General features: G+C 45.6%; 1 protein-coding gene across 2 annotated transcripts; it reads left to right on the forward strand.

The window, feature by feature from the left end:
• Window positions 1–24193, forward strand: zcchc14 (zinc finger, CCHC domain containing 14). Of its 2 annotated transcripts, none has more exons than XM_069172722.1 (13): window positions 1–1368; window positions 3081–3275; window positions 9918–10125; window positions 13732–13802; window positions 13922–13993; window positions 14111–14178; window positions 14989–15146; window positions 16267–16303; window positions 16860–17271; window positions 17395–17492; window positions 18630–18916; window positions 19387–20565; window positions 21260–24193. In XM_069172722.1, exons 1-13 carry the CDS (start codon window positions 874–876, stop codon window positions 21313–21315), a joined length of 3336 nt encoding a protein of 1111 aa, XP_069028823.1. In that variant the 5' UTR covers window positions 1–873; the 3' UTR covers window positions 21316–24193. The 2 variants fall into 2 exon arrangements, with proteins under 2 accessions (XP_069028823.1, XP_069028824.1); XM_069172723.1 differs by having other exon boundaries at window positions 18633–18916.
• Window positions 24194–24322: the final 129 nt, after the last annotated feature.

A 24322-nucleotide genomic window follows, 5' to 3' on the forward strand; every position in this document is an offset into this window, starting at 1 on the left:
ACAGCTGTTTTCTCCTCGGATTGAGGACTCATGGCAGATTGGAGGAAGGCTGCTGCCGTATTTTGCACGAAAGGAACTCAAAGACACTGAAGAAACCCTCCGGTGTCATCGCTCAGAGTTGTTGTTGTTGGTTTTTTCTCCCCACATCAGCGTTTTGATGAGGTAACGTCTCGGAAATAATGATGTTATTTCCAGTGGCAGCAAGGCAGTAAAGATTTGGGCTCCACTTAAGTTTTTGTTTTCTGAACTTTAACCCCGGTACAGTGTTTTTTTTTTTTGACGTGTGCTGGCTGCTCGGACGAGTTCGTGGAGGAACCATGAGGACGAAGGAGAGGGCTGTTCAGGAAGGGCTCGTTGTGCTCCGCGGGACGAGACAGCGGGGCGGCGTGTTTTGATCCTCCCTTTGCCTTTTCTCCAACAACTGTTTCTGTGCCGTGAGGAGGAGCGCGGTACGAGTCGGCGAGGAGGAGGAGGAGGAGGAGGAGGGGGGGCTGGAGGGGCTCATGGCTGCCCGGTTCCACGGACCATCTCGCCTGCATGTGAGGAGGCTTTAGGTGGGACTATGGTCCGGACGGGTCCGCTGCAGAGTCGCCGCTCCGCCAACAAAGGAAACGACTGTTGCGTCTTTTTAATTTCGCTCGTGAGTTTGGACCCAAAAACTCCGAGCGCGTGAAACTTCAGTGGAAGTTGACTAACTGGCTCTGCGCGCGCGCGCGCACTCACGCACCCACTTTGATGTCAAGTTGACTTTGTGTTGGAAGTCTGACTCTTTGATTGCACGAGTTGTTTTCAGTAAAAAAAAAGAAAAAGTTTAAAAAAAGTTAAAAAAAAAAAAAAAAAAAAAAAGAAGAAGCAGAGGATGGATGTGTGAGGATGGTGGAGAGCCGGAGCTGCGTCCAGAGGGAGGGGGTGTACCGCTGGTTCTCCTCCCTCACCTCCGCCCAGAGAGCCGAGTTCCTGTGCGGCCTGCTGGACCTCTGCGTCCCCATCGAGCTGCGCTTCCTCGGCTCGTGCCTGGAGGACTTGGCCCGCAAGGACTACCACTCTCTGCGGGATGCCGAGATCAAAGCCAACAACGCCGCCGACCTGTCGGGCCTCACCAACATCACGGACGAGGTGGTGCGCAGCAAGCTGCTCGTGTCCCTCGCCCTGCTCGGCTCGGACAACCGGGAGGCGGCGGGGGTCCTGTACCGGACCCTGACGCACATCGACACGGTGATCAATAACTACGGCCTGGCGCTGAACGACGGCAGGACCGAGGAGCAGTTCCTGCTGCTCTTCACCATGGCCTCCAACCACCCGGCCTTCAGCTTCCACCAGAAGCAGGTGCTGAGGCAGCAGCTCGGCCAGATCCAGGACATCCTGCAGGTGAGAGGGGGGAGGCAGGAGAGTGCACGTGCAGCATCCACGGGGGGGAGGGGGGGGGGTTCACCTGCTGATTTTGATGTGAGCACATCAGCTAAAGAGGGAAATAATTTCACTTAATTGGCTTTAAATTAAATCACTGCTGTGGAGGAAACCGGGGATGATTGTATCACATGCAATTTGCCGAAATGAGATCCACACTTTCCAAATTGTGTCAAAACTTTATTGTGGAGTAAAAGATAAACGGTTATGAACAATTTCAAAGTAGCAAAAAGAACCACTTATTTCTTTCTAAGACTTTAAATTTAGCTCCAAAACAATAGCTGTGTGTGTGTGTGTGTGTGTGTGTGTGGACTGTATTGTTGAATGTTTATTTATGACATAATCACTGTCACAGTGGTGTTGAATGTGTCCTCTGGTATATTTTGAGTCGTCATTACGAGGATGGTTGTAATACTTTTTAATGCTCTGTTACATTCATCAACACCCTGAATGTTGGTTTTGAAGTCAGCGTGAATGCAAAACATCAAATTAAAACCAGAGAAACTGGCGCATTAGGTTGTGTAAGACAAATAATTTAATCTAAAGTACATTAAACGTTAGAGTAAATCCAACACTTGTTAAAAATAATGTACTTTTTTTGCCTTAAAATGTGATATATTTTTTTTTTTTTTTTTGTGTGTGTAAAATCCAAAATCCCGCTTCAACCTCAAACAGGACATGGGAACAGTTGTTCCAATTATTCCCGTATTACAACACACACCTGTCTTTATATAGAGGAACAGGTGGAAACGTTTTTTTGTAAAACATATTTCTTAAACAGAAATACAACTTTTTATTTATTAAACAACAAAGACTTTCAAAGTGAGTGAAACCTGTTCTGGTCGGAGGGAAAAGAAAGGAGTGACGCGCTCACGTCGCGTTACCTTTACGCCTAATTACAGGTGAGACCTCGTCAATGACAGGCTGCCCAGCAGGTACGTGGTTATTCAGAGGTAAAATTACACGCTGGTCGGTGAAAGCTACGAAGCAGCAAGGTACGAATATATAAACACGTCTTCTGGGAGAAATTTTTTTTTTTTTTTTTTTTTTTAATCTTTTTCCATCGACTGTAATTTCAAAGCTCTTGCAGCTTCAATTTCCTAATGATAACGAGCTCGTTTTTGAGTTATCGTTAAAAAAAAAAACATCATAAAGCGTCAAAAATAACAACATTGTGGCCAAAAGCAACTGAAGAACGTATAAGAGCCTTTTTCCTAAATTTGTGGAAGACTTAGTGCATTTTTTGGGGTAAAATCTTCTGTTTTGTTTTTTTAATAAAACAAAATGCAGTTTTACATCATTTTTCACCATTTTATCACAATAGATAGATAATAGATAGATAGATAGATAGATAGATAGATAGATAGATAGATAGATGGATAATAGATGGATGGGTGGATGGATGGATAGATAGATGACAAAGCAATAAAAATTAGATGGCAGGAGAAAAAAACAAACTGAATAATTCAATATTTACAACTGACAACTTTATTATTAATCATTAATTCTCCTTCGATTTTCACTTTTTCATTTTTCCTCAAACAAGCAGCGGTTCAAAGACCTTTTTGTCCCTTGATGAATACATGAAAAAAAGAAGAAGATCACACTCAGCGTGTCACAGGTAGTCGTATTTGTCCTCCTCAGCCTCGCACTGAGTCTGTTTGTTGTTCCAGGCGAGCAGCAGCAGTGGAGGAGGAGGAGGAGGAGGAGGAGGAGAGGCTCCAGCATCAGGGTCCGGCGCCGATCGAGCTGCCCTCTGTTACTCTCAGCCTCACCACCACCACCACCATCACCGCCACCAGGCCTCGCCGCCCGCCGCCTACCCGCCTCTGTCCGCCTGCCACGCACGCTGCACCTGCCGGCACAAGGTACGGCGGGTATCGTCGAGTCCGAGTGAAGCCTTTTGTGCCAAATTTGTGCGGGTGATCTGATTGGAAAACCCTGGCGATGCTAAGTCCCGCACCAATGGCTGTAAACCTCGACTGCACCACGGGGCCTGTCAATCAAACAGACACGCCCCCAAAAACAGGTCTTCTTGAATCTTCTTTTCTAATGAATGAGGGATTATTTTCAGATGGACCTCCAGAAAACTAATAAGAAGGAGTGACTTTAGCTAACAACACCGAGATAACTGATGGACACATTTTATTCACTTTGGATTTGATGAGAGAAGTTGAATGGGAGTCTATGGAGCCGGAGGCTTTTTGGAGCCGACCTCTAGTGGCACTCGGTGGTATTGCAGCTTCTGCATCAGCCTCATATTTTTAGAGCTGGAAGCTACGAACACTTTTCTATACAATCTGTGTACCTAACAAGTAGCACTGATATTTGTTTGTTGCGAATACTTCTCTAATTATTTTATGCACTTTTCTGGATTTTTTTTTTTTTCTTCCCTTTTTGAGTCTCAGTGACGAGACTACAACGCTGAGTCTCAGATAAATGTGAGGAAAAGATACTCTTCCCCATAAAATAAATACGACCTCCACACAGCGAGATCAACAGCGAGCCCATAAAAGGCCTCAAAAACATTGGATGACAAATCAAAGACGAGACGTTTTGTTTACAACCAGACGCACGCTCTTGAGCCTGTGAGTGCTTGTAAATGAATGCTGGAGATCGGGGAGGGGAGGAGGTGGGGGAGAGGAGGGAAGGGGAGGAGGTGGGGGAGAGGAGGGAAGGGGAGGGGGATTTCCCGGTGATGCGGGAGAAGCTGAGCGGTTTCCTTAAACCCTCTGTTACGGTAACATCTGGGATCGTCGAAGGATTATTTACACGCAAAGAAACTAATACGAGATGAGAAAAGAAAAGAAACTTTTAAGAGGCAAAAATTTGGCTCGTTTCTTTCTCACACACACACACACACACACACACACACACACACACACACACACATACATGCATATATATATTCGTGGTCACACGAGAAGCAGGCAGGCACACTGTCTAAAACGTGTGCGAGCAGCGAAGGGAAAGTACCCAGTTCAGAGAGGAGCGTTTTGTATTTAGTGTTTTGTTGCCCTTGGCTCCTGCTTAGTGCAGGTCAGCACATTTCTCTACGCTGAAATCAACCCTCTGTGTGTGTGTGTGTGTGTGTGTGTGTGTGTGTGTGTGTGTGTGTGTGTGTGTGTGTGTGTGTGTGTCTCCAGTGAATCCCCAGGAAGTTATAAATGCTCCCTCTCTGACTCCTTCTCTCTCTCTGGCTGTCGTTCCTCCTCTCGGCGCTCTGAAGGGAATCACAGGGTTTCATTGTAAAGTCACAGACGCGGATCCATTTTTTATTTATTTTTATTTTTTAAATTTTTTTGCAGTCAAACAGATTTTATTTTATTTTATTTTATTTTATTTAATTTTATTTAAGTTGAGCCGGCTTGTCGCCTTCGTCCGGATATGTGTCGCACAAATAGCTGGAGGCTGTGAAGTGGGGTTTTTATGTCGAAGAGTGAAGTCTTCAACTGCAATACCACCGAGTGCCACTAGAGGGCCGGCTCCACACAATCCAGCAGTTATCTCGGTGTTGTTAGCGTCGGTCCCTCCTTATTCGTTTTCTGGCGGTCCATCTGAAAACAATCACGTCATTAACTGGAACATAAACTTCAAAAAGTCGTGTTTTTGTTCTTATTTGGAATTTGGCCGTCGCCGTCTTTGCCAATTGGGAGCGTTTTGGAGCAGGAAGTGACCATATTTGGGCGAGCTGTGGGGGAGGAGCCAGCGGGGGATCTGATTGGATACCTGACGATACTGATAACTAGAAAAAGTACGAGAACTGGGGTTTTAGTTCAGAACTTATTTTCTAATTCAAAGTCAATAAAATGTATCTACAAGTTATCTCGGTGTTGTAAATCACTCCAGTTTATGAGTTTTGACATTTATTGACTTCGTATTCAATGAGAGAAATTGAACGGGAGTCTATGGAGCCGGAGTTTTTTTTATTTATTTTGGAGCCGACCTCTAGTGGCCCTCGGTGGTATTGCACTTCAAGGCACTTCAGCACTGGCCTCATTTTTTTCAGACCCGGAAGCTACGTCCACTTTTATACACAGTCTCTGCTCTGACCTGTTCAAAATACATAAATAAATATATATATCTTTTATTACCTTTAAAGGGCTGGTTTTTAATTTTAAGTGGGGTTGTTTTTCTTATCTATATTCAGTTAATGGGGGGTTATCATGTCCCCCAATCAGCTTTGCATATGAATTGTTTTGTCATATAAGACACTAATCCACAACACAACCATGAACTTCAGCTGTAAGATGAATGTTCTGGAACATAAACTACAATATGTCCCTAAAAATGTAATACTCGTAAATACCTGTTGGTCCTTTTCAAATCGTATTTAAGTGACTGTACTTTCTTACACATCAGACAGACTTTCATGACTCCCGAGAGGTTTTTTTGTTTTTTTTTCCTCCTAGAATTTTAAGTCGAGTTCGTTTTTTTTTAACACAAAGCAGCTGGAAGTCGAGCGACTGCAGAGAGAGAAAAAAAAATAATAGTTGAATTTGATTATCCAGCAGCAGTCCAGTGGTATAAACAGCATATTTAATACGCCGGCCGCATCCGTCGGGGCCACGCTGACCTGCATAAATGCCTCGTTATATGAGTGCTTTATAGATCTATGAAAACAAAGCCAGCGTCAGAATTTAACAGCAGAGTTGAAGCTGAGTTTTTTTGTTTTTTTTTAGTCTGAGAGGAGGAGGAAGAGGAGGAGGAGCGGCTGTCAGGGTTTTACAGTCTTTTTTTTTTTTTTTTTTTTTGCAAACACGCATTGAGATCCACATGTTTTCCAGATATCTGGCACGTCTCTTCTAATTTCATTTCAACATCTTGTTGTTTTCTTTCTGACATCCTCCCTCAGTAATCCTGCCAGCTGGTTCAACGTCACTCTCGTGCTGTTGTTTTTTTTTGTTGTTGTTGTTTTTTTTTTGTTTGCCTCGCGTACCTTTCGGTTGAACGGCGTCTCGAGTCTCCTCGGGCCTTTCAGACGGAGCGGAGGTTGTTTTGTTGTTTTCCGGGCAGGTTGGCCCGAGTTGACGTGTGGATGTGGCAGTTAATTGTTTTCAGATCGACTGCCTGTAAGAATTCGGGTGACGGCACGTATCTGTTATTTTTTTTCCCTTCGAAGAATGAGTCGAGCGGCGCTGTCGTAACTCCAGTGTGATGTTTTTATTCTTTGGTACATAAATCAGCTTTTTTTTTTTTTTATTGGGGGGTTTCCTGAAGAGCTGTATCACACGCACTGTTTTCCACCACGCTCACTGTGTCCACGAGTACTTGTACTTTACTTTAAGTTATTTTCTTTTTCATGCCACATTACGGTGTGTAAGCGTGTAATACACCCATCAGGCCACTAGAGGAGAAAACATGACTTGCTTTGTATTTAATGGGAGAAGTTGGTGCTTTTTGAATACGAGTCCATTGGAGACAAAGATTTTTTTTTTTTAGTTTTTTTGGAGCCAGCCCCTGGTGGCCATCGGTGGTATTGCACTCTAAGGCACTTCTGTATTGGCCTTATGTGTAAAGGTTTGCACTCGTATTCCAAAGTAAAGGAACTTTTATTGGTATCTCAAAGTGGTTTCCAGCTTTGTGCTCTCAAAAAGATGTTTAGTTTGACAAATTTGATTCAAAATACACGATCTGAGTTCACAACCCGTTGTATCCAACAAAACAAACTCGGCATTTATCAGACTCATTTGACCTCTCGCACTTCAACAACCCCGGATAATCAGCCCCTCAATGCAAACTCCAAAATTCCTCCTTTAAAATGGATTGAGGCCGCTTTGGTTGTAGTTTTGTACCCTCCAAATATGAATATGTGTATTTGTGGAGACACGTGGATGTGTCTGTTTACACGATGTGCTTTATGCTTGTGAGTGTTTTCTTATTATCACGGGGAAAAAAAAATCAACATTTATTTGAATAAGCGTAGACACAAACACAAACAGCATCCGACCGCACCGAGCGCTTTAAAACACAACAATGACAAGTACAAGAATTGAAACCTCTTCGCTGCACTACTCGGTCCATAATCCAAACATTACACAGAGCACAGTGTCCAGTCTGTAGTAAATTTAGTAAATGATTAAGTGACCATAAACAGCTTCAAAGCTGCTGAAGGAGGGGGGAAACAAAAGGGTTAAAAGCACAATTATTACGCAATACCTCCTTTTAATGACAAGAACAACAACAACGAGAGCTGCAGTGATTAAATTTCCATGACGAGCAGCAAATATGTGACCGGTGGCTCCGAGCGTGAGCTTTGGTTTTACGTGTCCCGAGTTTCTATGTAACTAAACACATAAACAACGTGTGAGCCCGACAGACTGAAGTCTTAATACTTCATTTTACTTCAGGGATTTCACAGACCGACGCTTTGTGGTGCAGGATCGCCGCATTTTAATCTTCTGTTTTCAGTAAAAACCTCAACTCATGAACAGCAAGGCTGAGTGAATACAGCCCCCCCCTCCCCCCCTCCATCGCCCCCTTTCATTTATTTTTTTCCATAAACCCACTTTTTTCCAAGTAGAGGCGGCAGAACAAGCTGTAAACGCACCGTCGACATGGTGTCACCTCGTAAAGTTGCCACGGCTGACTTCACACGTCCAGCAGACAACGTTAGAATTCATATGAAGGTTTAAGAGTTTAATATTCAATATTCAGTCTGGTTTTTGTTTTGTTTTTGGTCTCAATCAGCTCATGAAACGCTTTCACTGTGTTCACCAGCTAGTTGCCAAATGAAGACCAAAACAATGAGCTGAAAGTCACTAAAACGCTCTGCGGAAGAGAGTTCGGTGATCAATTTCTCTCACTGAGATCGACCCTTTTTACATCATTTATGAAATATATTTATTTAATCTCTCGTTCATACTAATTATGATTATATTTTATTTGAGCAGCTTTGACTCGTGTGTACAAACTGACGCTACAACTGTGGCGTGAATCTCAGATTTTGGATGTCGTATCGTAGAATCGACTTTTTTTTTGTATTATTATTTTATTTTCACGGATTTGCTTGATTCAAAACCGGAACATCACGTCTGTTCTCTTCTTGAAAGGTGTTCTGGGAAAATTGAGGCAATTAATTAAAGTAGGAAGGAAAAGTAAATCAGACACAAGTGAAAAGTTACAGAAGGATTGTTTTGAAAAAAAAAAATGTCAGAAGTTGGTTTATATGAGACCAAAATACAAATAAAAAATGAGAATAGTTTTGCATGTCGCGCTCTTGAACCGGTTGCAGGAGTTTTTCTGTTTTTTTTTTGGCAGAAAATCTTGCGTCGTTTCCTTTTTCGAGCAAAAAGCCCATCGATGGCGGGTTCAGCTGCAGTTTAAATGCGTGGATGTCGACTGTTCCTCCCTACGACTGCTCCTCCGGGACGTCGCTATAAATAAAGTGGACGGGCCTCGTTAAATATCGGTCTGCTGTGCGCTGCCAGGTCTTTTCTCCTCACTTTGTTTCAGCGCTGCGTCGGGCAAACGGTTCCAGTTTGGGAGTTTTTCAGCCTCGTGTTCGTGTAGATGGTTATCGAGCGTCGCCTTGTGTGTGTGTGTGTGTGTGTGTGTGTGTGTGTGTGTGTGTGTGTGTGTGTGTGTGTTTTTGTGGGTCTGTGGAGGTTGAGAGGAGGCGGTGGACTGTTTTCCATGTCTGAGCTCGAGTTTTTGCTTTTTTTTTTCCACAGTTTTTAGTTTCAATCCGGCTTTATTTCGGTCTGAAGCACGTGAAAGACAAAAATTAGATTAGTGTCAAAAAGTCATAATCTGATCAAAATGTGAAATATAGTCATCGTCTTCCCTTCTGTAACTAAGTTATTGTGTGAGTACAGCGGACAGAGAAGTCATTTTTGCACAACGTTATGATGTCACACGGAGGTTGACCTTTGACCTTTTGGATACATGAAATGTCCAAAATTTAGCCTATTAGGACATTTGTGTGAAATTCTGACATAATTTGCCAAATATATTTTGAATTAAGGTCTCGAATGTGTTTACAATTTTTTTTTTTTAATTCTGATGTCACAGTGACCTTCGACCTGCAAAACAGAACGACTCAAAGCTGTCGGCATAAAATAAAAAATAAAAAATCCCCTTAAGTAACAGGAAAACTTTTAAGTCATATTAACGAGTAAATAAATCGCCTCATAACAAGCTAATTCTACTATAACGCTAATTGCGATGCTATCTGTGTAACTTCTAAAAATGTTGTCGTATCGTCAAAGAAATGTCGCGATATTGTTTCAGGATCGTATCGCCCAGCTCTCGTCTATAAATACTAAATACTAAACATTCTCGTATGTATTCTACAACACGATGTTTGTTTTTACTTTTTTAAATTTTTTTTATTTATCCTCAGATTTGGTCCGTAAATTCACATTCATACATGAAACTTTCTTTCCTTATTCTACATCTACCAAATTCTTTGGTCGCTCGAGGAGGCCCAAGGAGTAAATGTTTACCCGGCGGCACTGTATCTGGTTCCTCCTCGACCTCCTGACCTTTCACCTCTGCCCCTTTTATAGAGCCCGACCAGAGAGGTCGCCGCGGGACACGGAGACCGGGCGATCAGCCGGGAGCTCACGTCTACTCACCCAGACCTCTGTCCTCCTCCTCCTCCTCCTCCTCTTCCTCCTCTACCACCTCCCCATTTACCTCCTTCACAACCTTCTGGGCAAAACCAGGATGGAGCATCAGCACCGGCGAAGAGCCGCCAGGGGAGAGCAGGAAAAGGTGAGCGGTCGTTACAGAGGCTACGTTTTCCAAAACTGCTGCTCCAGTAGGTCGGATGGAGAGGAGCGCTTGTCTGACCGACTGCATGTATTGATGTGTGTATATTAATAGAAGTCCACCAGGTTGAGAATTTGTTTTCTTCTATTCCAAGTTACGTTGGAGGACATTTGTGATTTCACCATCGGACCTGAAACCGGAGCAGAGAAACATCAGTTTTTTGGGGGGAACAGAAAGATCTGACCAGTAGGGGTTGCTGGGGATGATTTGTGTTGTTGCACATGTTGGAGAACCAAAGTGTCATTGCGCTCAGGTGTTCAGGTAGTTTGGCAGCGAATGTTTTTTTTCCCCCTCCGACGCCATCAGAAGTTCCCAGTAGAACTCGGTGTTGACAGTCTGACTCTGGGGAACGAATTCACGGTGACACCAATCTACACCAATTTCAATGAAAAAAAAAACACCCCGCTGGTGTCTCCTGACCTGACGCGCCTTCTTCGATGCTCCGCCCCCCTCTTGAAACATCCCTCAGAAACACGTCGCCCGGCTCGTCGCTTCATCGCCGTGGACTTTCTGAAGCGTTTCAAGAGTCTCTGTTGACGATCGGTCGAGTTTGACCCCAAAATCTGATGTTTCTCATGTTTCAGATCCGTGGTTGAAATCACAAACGTTCTCGTCACAACGAGCGGTCACAAAAACACAAGTTTGGAATATATACTCGTGGAACAACAGGAACAGTCTGTACTTTTTGATTGATCCTGGTATATATATATCTATATATCTATACATATAGATATAGATATAGATATATATAGATGTATATATGGCTTCACTCCCACCGTCCTTCTACATGAAGTGTGTTCAATGTTGTACACCAAGTTAAACCCAGTCGAACAAGATGTGGCACGCTGAACACTGCAAGCTGCAAGAATGCTGCCCTGAGGCGTAGGTGTGTGTGTGTGTGTGTGTGTGTGTGTGTGTGTGTGTGTGTGTGTGTGTGTGTGTGTGTGTGTGTGTGTGTGTGTGTGTTTCTCAGATTCTAATCTGTCAGGGCAATCATCATCAAACAATAATCACTATTGTGCTAAAAACCTCAGGATCTGCCTTGTTATTTTCTTCAAGTGCAGTTATTTAAAGATCCGCCTCCAGACATGTTCCAGGATTCATTAAAAAAAAACAAAAAAACACTCCATTAACAAGTTCAATCACCTGGTTAGAAACTCAAATGCCTCTACGCCTCCTTCCTCGTGTTTTTTTTTTTTGTCCTTGTACTAATATACAAATATAAAATATACCCTTTCGGATCTGAAAAAGCGACGCCAATGCAGAAGTGCAATACCACCGATGGCCGCGGGGGGGGGGGGGACTCCCATTCAAAAAGCATCAGTTTCCCTCCTGAAATACAAAAGTCAGTAAATGTTTTCCACAAGTCATCACGGTGTCGTTGGAGATATTAGGCCTCAAAGGCCTCAAAGAGAGCTATGTTTAAGGGCGTGTCTGTTTTGATTGACAGGCCTGTGTTTGCAGTCAGGTTTCCAGTAAAAGTGGGCGGGGCATAGTGTCCTCGTGTTCCCGATCAAATCCGTGTCCGAGCCACCGCTCGCTCCATCCCGGCTCGTCCAAATATGGTCACTTTCAACCAAAAAAAACAAGATGGCGACAACCAAAAAATAACAGCTTCCACAAACCAGCAGGTTTAAACTGTAAAACAAGCTGCCGCGGAAATACGTCTTTTCTTATTGCGCCGGTTTCCTTACGTCCAACTTGATCTCCGGGAATTTCTTTCCATTATTCAGCTATTTGGTAACCAATCGGCCGGCGGCGTGTTTAATGCCGGGATGAAACGTGTCCGGGAGGGGGGGGGGGGGGGGGGGGGGGGGGCTCTGTTATGGTCTTGGCCGCCTGCCACCGTCTGTAATGCAATCCTGCTACCTCATGGTCACGCTGCATAGCTGTCAGCAGCATAAAACACACACACACACACACACACACACACACATAATGAAGCCCGTGTGTGTTTTTACAGGTTTCTTTTTTTCACGTATCGTTTTTTTTTTAAGCTGTAAAGAAATAAATAAAAAAAAAAACAGCAGCGAGGCAACATGGCGTCCGTTTTTATCAGTGTTATCTCTGCAGGAGTGTGTGTGTGTGTGTGTGTGTGTGTGTGTGTGTGTGTGTTAGCTGAGATTAGTGAGTGGCAGGCAGCATTTCGAGCCTTCCACACAGCTGCCGGCCAACACACTCCCAAGCGAGGTGCCAACGGATGAGTGCCGCCTTTATCCCGCTCTTCTTCTTCTTCTTCTTCTTCTTCTTCTTCTTTCTCCTCCTCCTCCTCTTCTTCTTCTTCTTCTTTCTCCTCCTCCTTATTCTTCCTCCTCTTCCTCTTCTTCTTCTTCTTCTTTCTCCTCCTCCTTATTCTTCCTCCTCTTCTTCTTCTTCTTCTTCTTCTTCTTTCTCCTCCTCCTTATTCTTCTTCTTCTTTCTCCTCCTCCTTATTCTTCCTCCTCTTCTTCTTCTTCCTCTTCCTCCTCCTCTTCTTCTTCTTCCTCTTCCTCCTCCTCTTTTTCTTCTTCTTCTTCTTTCTCCTCCTCTTCTTCTTCTTCTTCTTCTTTCTCCTCCTTCTTCTTCTTCCTCTTCCTCCTCCTCTTCTTCCTCCTCTTTTTCTTCCTCCTCGTCTTCTTCTTCTTTCTCCTCTTTTTCTTCTTCTTCTTCCTCTTCTTCTTCTGCTTGTCCCACACGCCTCGTTTACTTTTCAAATAGAGTCATGTTGCCTGCTACGTCTGAATCGATGCCTGAATCAACACACACACACACACACACACACACACACACACACACACACACACACACACACGAGGAACCACAACAGACGTGTGTTCACGTATTTTTCCCGGACATAAAGAAAGAACCGGTTTAACTGAAGAGTCTGATGATAACTTGATGATAACTTGATGATAACTCTGCCACCGACTTTGTAGCTCCGCCCCTCACCTGTGAAAGGGCGTGTCTTACTACAGGAAGGAAAACGCCAACGCGGCTCGCCGCTAACGTTTTGACAACTTTATTTCAACCCAACGATGACCTTTGACCTTTTTCGAGGAGACCGAGCCGCACCACAGCCCTCAAAACTATTTCATTACATTTCATTTAGCTGATTCTTTTATCCAAAGCGACTTCCAACACGCCGATGGTTCACCATCAGGAGCAACTTAGGGTTCAGTGTGTTGCTCAAGGACACTCAGGCATGTGGACAGGAGGAGCTGGGGATTAAACCACCAACCTTCTGATTAGTGTGCAGCCCACTCTACCGACTGAGCCACAGACTCCCTGTTTCCGTTTGGGATTCTTTCCTCGCACAAATTGTTTTCGTTTCAGAGAGTTTTAAATTCCTTCGGACTCGTTTTAAGACTCACCAGCAGTTAGACTTTAGACTTCATTAATCCCACAGTGGGGAAATGATGTCGTCACGGCAACATGGAAACACGAAGAACACACATAAAATACGATTATTTTAGAAAAAAAAAACGAGCGATGAATAAACACACACAGACACAAAAACAAATAAAATAAAAATAAATAACGGAGTGATTCTGTGTTTCCTCGTTGTTTCAGCGCTGGTTGAGCGGGCGGTGATCAGAGGAGCGACACGCAAGGCCGAAGACGCCAGCGAATATGCGTTCGAGGTAAACTCACGTACTCCCACGCGCTCGTACATCACCATCATCATCATAGTCATCATCATCATCACCATCATCATCATAGTCATCATCATCATCATCATCATCATCTCACTCTCCTCCAGGTGAGCTGGTCCGACGGCTCGCTGCTGTCCGTCGTCAGGACTCAGCCGGAGGTGGCCGAGCTGATGTCTCAGGTCAGGAACGCATTCAGGACATGAGGACCATTTTGAGATACTTGTGCTCAGTTAAGTTCTTTTTTTAATTTTAATTTTATTTTTTTCATCTCATATTGTTTAATGTTTGTCTCCAAGCTGTCGCAGGCGTTTCCCGACGAAGGACTGGAGAAGTTCCTCCCTCAGTCCATAGAGCTGGACCCCAGGTTAGTCCCACCACAACCGTGTCCTATCAGAGGAGAGGGACCACCCTGTGTTTTTTTTTATCAGCGCACAATGTTTTGGTTTTTTGCCATCCAGACGACGACTCTTTCAGGGAAGGTCTTGTTTGTTTCGTATTTCAACAGCTCGGCTCCTCTAGTAGAAGAATCTGGGTGATAAACTGGCCTCCTGCTGTTCACATCTGTCACCCATTGAAAACATTTGCTGCATCATGAAATGAAAAAAAAAAAAAAAAAAGGAAACCCTGAACCGTTTTGAGCAGCTGAATTCTTATATCAGGCGAGAATGGGACAACATTTCACTTTCAAAACTCCAGCGACTGGCCTCCTCAGGTCCGTTTACAGAGTGTTGTTAAAAGACGAGTTGATGCGACACAGCGGTTAAAAACATGCCACCGTCCCAGCGTTTAGTTTTTTAGACCCGTTGCTGACGTTGAATTCAAAACGAGCAGATGTTTCTTATAAAACGGGAAAAAAATCTGTGATTTGTTGACTTTGGTCTATTTGATTAACTAAATATGGGTTTACATGATTTGCAAGTCATTGCATTTTGTTTTTTGATTTGCATTTTACACGGTGAGGAGGGGGGAGGGGGGAACGGGGTTATAGTTGAAATGATTGATTTGTTTTAATATTTGTGCACAAAAGCTCCTTCACAAAGCATTTATGGCATCGTTTTCAGCGCTTCTCTTCGTTTACTTTTTAAAGCCACCCCACCCCACCCCACCCCCCCCACACCCCAACCCACCCCGTCTCCCTTGCTTGTCCCGTCTCTCTGCCCTCTCTCTCCCCCAGGTGTCTGACCGCCCTGCCCTGCCGTGTCCTCCAGCACCCCAGCGTCCTGCCGTTCTTCACCTCCACCCGGCCTCCCTCGCCCGCCCGTCCCTCCTCTCCCCCCTCCTCCCTCCCCACCTCCCCCGTGGCCCCGACCTGCCCGCTCACCTCCGCCTCCAGTAAGTCTCGTGTTTTCTCGCAGGAGGAAAATGAGGAGGCGACGACGTGTCGTATCTGGTTTTACCAGCGCGAGGCGGCCGAGCCTATAAAAAAAAAAAAAAATCTGTCTTTTTTTGGAGGGCGGCAGGGATATAAAACAGGAGATATATATATTTATTCTTAGATGCTGAGAAAGAAGGTGCCAAGGAGGGACGAGGGGGGTGGGGCAGATAAAAAGATTTCATGCACCGTTGTTGGGGGGGGGGGGTTACGGAAAGGACAAGGCTGCAGGTCTGAGTCCTGGTTGGCTGCGGCGAGGAGGTTGTGGAGGTGTCGGAGGCAGCGGACGCGCTCTATTTTAGTCCGGTGTGGGAATTCAGCGTGGCATGTTTGTGTTGGGAAGCCTAGAGTGTAGTGACCTCATGCTGGTGTGTGTGTGTGTGTGTGTGTTGATCTATGAGTGTGACTTCATCCCAGAGAGTATTTATAGCCGGCAGCGCCGCGTGTTTCTATGTGTGCTTGTAACTTTTTTTTTTTTTTTTTTTTTTGCCTGTGTTTGTATCTGTGTTTTTATTCTTATTTTTTTCTGACTGTAATAAGATCCTGTTCAGCTCTGCACAAACAACAACAACAACACACACACACACACACACACACACACACACTCTCTCTCTGATATACCAGCTTCTAACAACATCCTACACAGGCTGCAATATGAAGCCATATTTACTCCGCTCGCTCGTGTTGCTGCACGTCTGCTTCCACGGCAGTTAAAGCGGTTTGATTTCAGTAAACAAAAAGACGCAGTCTGCAGGTCAGCAACAGGCCGTCTAATTATCAAAACTGTTGTGAGTATTTTGGTGCAAGTTGGCACTGAAAAAACCCAGAGAGAGCTGTGTGTGTGTGTGTGTGTGTGTGTGTGTGTGTGTGTGTGTGTGTGTGTGTGTGTGTGTGTGTGAAAGGGTTCTTGCTGCATTTCATTGACATGATTGATCCAAAGGTTTCCTTGATTAATCTTATTCATTAATTGTTATCAATATCTTACCAGAATATCTTTTATCCTATATCCAGCACCATTGTATTTTATTCGTGATGATGATGATGATGATGATGATGAAGGTGTTTTTGTATTCCACACAGATCTTGGCTGTACGGTGCAGCACAGAGGCGCCAGCAGGTACGACCGTCGCACCTCCTCCGACTCAAATCAAATCAAAACCGAAGCGCAATTTTTTTTTTTATTTCTGCTGTTCATCCTTGTTTTCTTTGCAATATATTTAAAAATAAGATCATTTTTTTTTTTTTATCTGCAAAGAACTTGGAAACAGTCATCACTGCTTTCAGTACATCCTGGTTGGATTTACTGCAACTTCCTGTATTGTTGTTCGGTCCAGGACGCCGCAGAAAGACTTCTCACAAAATCCAATAAATAAACACGTTAAGCTGAGTTAAGCATCTCTACACTGGTTATCTGAATGTTTTAGAGTATTTATAAGCATGCTGATGCAGCAGAGGTCTGTTCCCGGTTAACACTTTAAAAAAACAACAACGAGGGGGCGGAGCCTCTGGAGTCAGCGCTCCTGGCTCTGGAAGGACCTGCTGGAGGAGATCAGACATGTATTATTATTATTATTATTATATTATAACAGACAGATTTGTATTATTGTTATTATGATTTTTGTCACATTATAACAGACAGATTTGTGCCCCTCCGTCCGCCTCTCCTCTCTCAGGGCGGTGTACCGAGTCGCCAGCGTCCAGCCCGTCGTCAGCACCCACAGCTCCGTCCTGACCCGCTCCGCTCCCCACCTCTCCTGCCTCCCTCCTCCTCTGCCTCCCTCCATCCCTCCTCCTCCTCCTCCTCCCCCTCAGCTGTCCTCCCTCCCTCCCCCCGTGCCAACCCTGTCCCTGCGGAGCTCCGCGGCCGGCGGAGGCGACCCCTCGTACCCTCACCACCACCACCACCACCTTCACCTCCAACTCCAACCCGGCAGCCAGCCTCCGTCGCTGCACCTCCCCCGCTCGCAGCCGCCTCCGAGCCAGCCTCAGCCCAACGCCTCGGAGCAGAGCGGCATCCTGGACTGGCTGCGCAAGCTCCGCCTCCACAAGTATTACCCCGTCTTCAAGCAGCTCACCATGGAGGAGGTGGGTGCAGCTTCAGATCCTGTCATGTTTGTACATAAATAACAACCCCTCCACCCCCTCCTCCCAGCTTGTTTCTTCTCCTTCAAGCCTCTGGATCTGTTTCCACCCTTGTGCGACCTGCAGTTTTTAGGTTTGACCGAGGACGACCTGAACAAGTACGACCTGACGCAGGGAGCCAAGAAGAAACTGAAGACCCAGCTGGAGCTGCAGAAGTCGGCAGAGTAAGCAGACGACACAAACTCGAGCTTCACCGTGAGGCTTCGAAACGGTCCCCTTTAACAACAGACTGAAAAATCTCCTCACACACACACTGAACCCGTTTCCTGCTTCCACGTCGTTGGCGGTGAAGTTCGGTGAAGATACGGTGACGGAGCTGCACTCAATATCGCGTAAAAACGAAATACAAGCGACTTTGAAGTGATTTTTTTTTTTTTTTTTTTTTGTGTCGATGCTTCGCCGATATAAACATTTGACAGACGGACCGATGAGCTGCAGATTTCCATGGTAACCGTCCTGCAGTGACGGCGTCGCACGGCGTGAATGGTTAACCAGCAGAGATAAGATGTGCTTAATCAGCATGGAAAATGCATCCACATGCTGCGATACCTCTTAATCACACAAACATCAGCAGACACACACACACACACACACACACACACACACGCACCTGGATGGCTCATGTGACCCGGCTCTCATTATCTCTTGATTGTGTTTCCATTTCCAGCATCAACCGGTTTCCATTAGGCAGCTGATAACGTGTGTGTGTGTGCGTGTGCGTGTGCGTGTGTGTGTGTGTGTACTTACAACGGGATGTAGGAAATGGAAAGTTCCCACCTTGGGTTTCCAGTGTGACAGATGTGTTGATTGGACAATGTCTCCCCCTGGTGGTCATTTAAAGACATCCGATGCTGTTTCAGCTCCTTTAAATGGTTTTGGAGCATTTTGGTAAAAAAACAAAACAAAAACATCACAAAGCAGCTGCTTCTGGTATAAATAAACATGCATCTGATTACACAAAAACCTTATTTTCTGTTAATGGCAAGAAAGAAAAAAGGAAAATATGATGTCACACAGAAAAATTGAGGCTCCTCAAGTGCTCCATAATTCAACTTAACTCTATTTTGTAAACAGTATTAACTTTGTTTAAAAAAGAAAAATTATAACTTCTCCCAATAAAACTCCTGCAGATTTGGAATGTTTGTAAAATGACAAAAAAACAACTTTATATTTCGGTTAAAATTGCTTTTTCGTAAACAAACATGAAACACACTGAACAGCATGCTTGTGTGTGTGTGTGTGTGTGTGTGTGTGTGTGTGTGTGTGTGTGTGTGTGTGTGTGTGTGTGTGTGTGTGTCCAGCAGGGACATGAAGACGGAGAAGCGGTCCTGCGGCGGCATCGCCAGGGTAACGCCCTCCAGTCACATGGGACCGTCGGCTCACCTCAGCTCCTCCGCGGGTAACGACGCCGACGCCCTGACGCTCCACCACGCCGCCGCCTCCTCGGACGGCGTCTCCAACTCGGGCTACTCCAGGTCGCCCTGCTCCCCGCGGACGCTCCACTGCTGCGACTCATCCTCCTCCTCCTCATCCTCCTCCTCCTCATCCTCCTCCTCCTCCTTCGACAGGACCAGAGACGTCCACAGGCGTGAGTGTCCTCCCAGAACCGCTGGGTCATTTCAAACCCGAGGAGCCCGAAGGAAAGAAACCGAGAGCAGCAGCTCGGACAGGGCTTTCAGATTAATTGGGGATTCATCCGATGTAAACACTGACATTTAAACTGTTAAACGTATGTAATGTTTGAGCGTCTGTTTGAATTCTCCTCTTTCAGGAGCTGATTTCATCTCGTTTAACTGGATTTTAATTATAAATTCATGCGTCTGTTATGTAAAAAAAAAAAAAAGGAAATTGAAGTTGTTTAAATTCTGCTCGTCACGTTGAGATCTAAAAACAAAAAACATCATCAAGCTGCTCGAACTGAATTTATGACATTTCAAAAAACTAAATTCAAACTTGAACCTGAAGGTTCACACACACACACACACACACACACACACACACACACACACACACACACACACACACACACGGTGACGTTAATGTGTGTGTGTGTTTCAGGGGTGTTGGGTCTGGACGTGGCAGCAGGAGGTCCGGAGAAGGAGCGTTCCTGCCTCTTCATCCTGAACTCCAGCTGCCCCGCGGGCTCCGGTCGGCCCACCGCTCAGGTCCTGCCCGTCCAAACCGATCCAGCTCCTCCTCTCCCTCCCTCCTCCTCCTCCTCCTCCTGCTCCCACCTGCCCTTCGGCCTCCCTCAGTCTCCCTACCACCCGCAGGCCGGCTACCCCCCGACGCTGCTCTCCTCGGTCTCCAACCCCGCACACATCCTCACTGCCCCGCGCAAGCCCCGCCCACCTCCCCTCTGCACGGAGGACAGGACTAAGCCGCTGGGCTCGGGGCATCCCGGAGGCGGAGCCGGCTTCGGTCCGGGTCTCGGGGGGGTCGGGGTGAGGCTGGAGAACCTGTTCCCCGGTCACAGCGTGGACGGCTCCTCCGGGCTCCAGGAGGTCTGTTTGATGGTGGAAACCAGCTGCGCTCTGACCTCCACGTCCAACAGCCTCCACCACGTCTCCCACCCGCCTCTTCACTTCCACCTCTCCTCCTCTTCCTCCCCCTCTCTGTCCGGGTACTACTCCTGCCCTCCCACCTCCTCCTCCTCCTCCTCTGGCGCCGCCTCTCAGCCCGGCAACTCCGGTGGCGGCGGCCACAGCTCCCTTCCCGTGGCCACAGTACCCGGCAACACTTACTTCTCGACCCGGCCCACCTCCAGCCCCTCCCCCTCCCCGTCCTCCGCCTCCTCATTGGATCAAAGTTCGGGTCACAGCCCCTCCGTGTGTGTCTGCAGCTCCTGCGGTTGCCGGGGGAACTGCGGCGCCTACGGGGCGTTACCCGGATACGCGGCGGCCGGCTACCTGCAGCCGTTCCCGGCCGGGCCGTCCCTCTTCACCCTCGGGCCGCTGCTCCACCTCAGCCCCCTCATAGCCTCGTCCGGCGCCGCCGGAGCCGCGCCCTTCTCCTACCCGATGATGGTGCCGCCGCCGCTCTACCGCCACAGCCCCCCGTCACATGACCAGCACCAGCAGCAGCAGCAGGGCTTCGGCTTCTACCAGCCGCACGGCATCATGGGAAACGGCGGCCAGAAGCGGGCGGCGGGGGGGCACCTGTCGTGTTACAACTGCGGCGCCAACGGCCACAGAGCGGAGGACTGCAAGCAGCCGTCCATGGACTCGGTGCAGCAAGGTGAGCGAACACCACCGAGTCACCGCGGTGACACCTTTTAAATCCAAACTCAATCAATTCAATCAATTCAATCAATTCAATCAATTCATTCAATTCAATCAATTCATTCAATTCAATCAATTCAATCAATTCAATCAATTCATTCAATTCCGTTTCCAAGAAGATGCACACAAATAATAACTTCTGCAGCTTGTTCTGTTTTTAAATGACGAATAAATGAACATCTGAAATGGATTTGCTGAATAACATCCAGCAAAGTGAGCGAACAAGTACGGAGTCGAGAAAGGTGTCCGATTTTAAAAATCCATTTTTATAATTGATTAATTAATTTTTGATTTAAAAGATGCGCACACACAGAAAAAGGTTAAACTCGCCAAATACGGACGACTGCTTCGGCTTGTTCTATTTTTAAACGATGAATTAATTCAAATTTTTAAATGGAATCGCAAAATAACATTTATCAAACAACTTTTCTTTTTTGTGACTTCCTCGTTTTAATTTGACTCCCAGTTTTGTCTTCTACAGTTTTCAGACAATTAATGTGCAGACGTCACCAAACTGCTTTAAAATTTGAATAATGAAGTTAAAACTGTAAAAAAAAAAAGACGGCTGTAAATAACAGGAAACGCTGTTTTGCTGCGTCAGCGTGCAGAAGCTCCAAATATCCTTCAAACAGCTGTTTTTGTTCCCTCAGGATCGTTTCGGCTGAAGTACGCTCCTCACTCTGACGGGAAGGACCCGGGGGACTAACCGGCAGAACCGGCCGAGGACCCGACCCGGCCGCGGATCCGACCCGGCCGAGGACCCGACCCGGCCGCGGATCCGACCCGGCCGAGGACCCGACCCGGCCGCGGATCCGACCCGGCCGAGGATCCGACCCGGCCCGTCCCTCCCGGCGCACACAACCGTACCTCATGTTTCCTGCTGCAGCCGCAGAGCTGAAAAAAACAACAACAACAAAAAGGGACGACTCGGATTCTTTTTCAAATCTCACAGAAAGCGTTTTTGTACTCGCTTGATCTCGAGACGTTCGCTGAAACTTTTCTGCGTCGTCAAGAGGTGGAAAAAAAAAAAAATAAACCTGCCGACGATCAGCCGTTGAAGCCGAAATGTGTCGACCGAAACGTCCTCCGGAGAATCTGTCGTCTTTTTTTTTTTTTTTTTTTTTTTTTGGACGCTTCACAAACCAAGAAAAACCTCCCGGGTCCTCGGACGAGTGTTTTTGTTTTCACTTGTTCAGTTTACATATTCACTCTCTGAATCTGGAGAATTCACGTTCGTCCTTTTCGTCTCGTCGGGATTTTTTTTCTGGTGAACAATCGGCGAAAAAAAAAAAAAAAACAAGAGTTTGCTTTAACGTTTGACGGAGATTCAACTCGAAAGAGCAGCGAGAAGCGTCCTGGAGGTCACGGTGAATCTACGTCTCCGTAGACAACTGTTGTTGTTGTTGTTGTTGTTTAGGTGTTTATTCTCCAGGTTAAAGCCAAAGAAATCCACGTTTTCGACAAATGGAGAAATATAAACTCTTTAACAAAGTGCAGCTGAGGATCGTAGAAGGAAAAGACGCAGCGGACGTCGTCTTCGACGGAGGCGGCGAGAACCTCGACCGGGTTTAAAGATGGACGACGATTGACAGGTTCAGGATTCGTACGTGAGAAACACGGAGCGACTTTTTCCCGCTTTAAAAAAAAACAACTAAAAAAAACCCGACCGCAGTCGTTTTCTGAAGTGAACTGAACCCGATTTTTCACTTTGAAGCCCAAAACTTAATCAGTAGTTTAACATTAACGTTGCACGCCTTTTTTTTGTTTTGCAGAGCATTAAGGATGCTGCAGTGAACTTGACCTTTGACCTTCTGGATACAAAAAATGTCGTCATTGTATGTTATTAGACGCTCGCGTAAAATAAGTAGCGAACAGTCGCTATTTTTTTTTATATGAGGTTATCGGTGACCTTTGACCTTTGAGCACCGAAGTGTCGAGGCCGGTCACGATCAACTCGACCTTCTTTGGATCAGATAATGTCGCCACTTTGTCATTTTTATCCTTTTTAGACGTTTGTATGAAAACAAATTTATCCTAATTTCATTTCTCGAATTCAAACGTGTTTTGCGAGATCACTTTTTGACCTTTGACCCCCAAATTCGACTCCGTTTTTATCTTTGAACCCAAGGTTAGCTTTTTGGGGGGCAAAAGTTTTGAAGGTATTTCTTTTCGGGGGGAGGGGGAGGGGCGGAGCCAAAAACAGTCACCAATGTGCAAATAGAAAAACAACCAAGCGTGCAGCGAGCGTCCGAGCGGCGTCCCACCCCCACCCCCCACCCCCCACCCGACGGTCCGGGACAGCTGAGGTTTAGAAGGGGGCGGGGCCTCGTCGCCACGTCGTCCATCTTTACGTCGCCTCTGCAGCGACCTGCAGCTTTCTTTTTCTACCTCTGAGGTGAAAGCGGAGTTCCTTCGTACCGGACCGGGACGATCCGAGCAGGACGGGAACTTCCAGAGGGCGTCTCAGTTTGACGTTTCACGTTCTCACTCCAGCAGAGACGGTGCTGCCTGTTTGTTTTTTGTTTTTTTATATTTGTTGTTGTTGTTTTATTGTCTTTATGCCTAAAGGACGCCGAGCACAGTAGAGTTCAAAGAAAGAAGAAAGAAAAAAACTAAACAAAAAAGAGAGACAGGAAAGTGTTTGGGAGGTCTGTGACTGAGGAGGAGTTGCTGGGCCGGACCCAGAACTCTTCATCTGTACCCCCGGAGGGCGCAGCGTGGGGGGGGAGGGGGTATTTAAAATACTGAACATTAAAGATGCCTTAAAATAAGTCAGCAAATGTACCTTTTGCGTTGTGATATCAAATGTCTTCGGGGGTTTTTGTTTTTCTCTACCGGGCTCAGAATCAAGCAGCTTTGCACTCGGCTGAGTTTTAATTCCTCGATTTACGAGGATGTTTTTAAAAACACTTTTATTCAATACGTTGCGTTTTTTTATTTTTTTTATTTTTATGGATCAAACCAAAGATCAAGTTCTTAACTGGACGTGCGGTTCCCGTTTTATTTCTCTTTCAGCCCCGACGTTCGCATGTTGCTTCGTCTTCGGGGAAGTGTGCTTTTTTTCATGTTTTTTATTTTATTTTTTTGTGTGCAAATGTTTGAACAGTTTGTTTCTTCGTAGGTCGGATTTTATATCGCTTATTGTGTTTTAAACAATTGTTTTTCTCTGAGAGGGAAAAAAAATGTGTTTGAGTAATAAAATACTTTCTGCCTTTCGTCGCATTGTTCTCGTTATATTTATGTTCAAGTTGTAAATTCATAAGAAACATTGAGGCCTTGATTGGACTTTAAAAGTCCTTCACATATTTAAGACGACATGCTTTAGTATGACTTTTTTTTTAATCATATTTCAATGACATTTATGGATTAAAGGTCAAAATAACAGTAATTAAACTTTTTTTCTTTTTCTCTTTTTATTGTTTACAAAATACCAACATAAATACATAAAGGAGGCTTTGTGATATTGATGCTGTGTGTGTGTGTGTGTGTGTGTGTGTGTGTATGTAACGAACACACACACACACGTGGCTTTTCACTAGTCAGGAAATTTTAAAACATTTAAAAAAAAAAAAAAGCTTCACAGACGGCAGACAGAAGAGTCGAGACGCGGCGGAATTAAAAAAAAAATCACATAAAAAAAAAGAAAGAAACCAAAAGTGATAAAAAAAACAAACAACCGGTGATATAAAAAGCAGCGAAGACCTCGACCTGGT

This window comes from Embiotoca jacksoni, unplaced genomic scaffold (genome assembly GCF_022577435.1).
Source record: "Embiotoca jacksoni isolate LCO1_2020_lvr unplaced genomic scaffold, fEmbJac1.0.p SCAF_55, whole genome shotgun sequence".
Taxonomy (NCBI): Eukaryota; Metazoa; Chordata; class Actinopteri; family Embiotocidae; genus Embiotoca; species Embiotoca jacksoni.

Coding starts and splice junctions, on each gene's coding strand:
- zcchc14 (XM_069172722.1), top strand. CDS start 874: ATGGTGGAGAGCCGGAGCTGCGTCCAGAGGGAGGGGGTGTACCGCTGG. Junction 15,147..16,266: donor CCCGCTCACCTCCGCCTCCA/GTAAGTCTCGTG, acceptor TATTCCACACAG/ATCTTGGCTGTACGGTGCAG. Junction 17,493..18,629: donor GAGCTGCAGAAGTCGGCAGA/GTAAGCAGACGA, acceptor GTGTGTGTCCAG/CAGGGACATGAAGACGGAGA.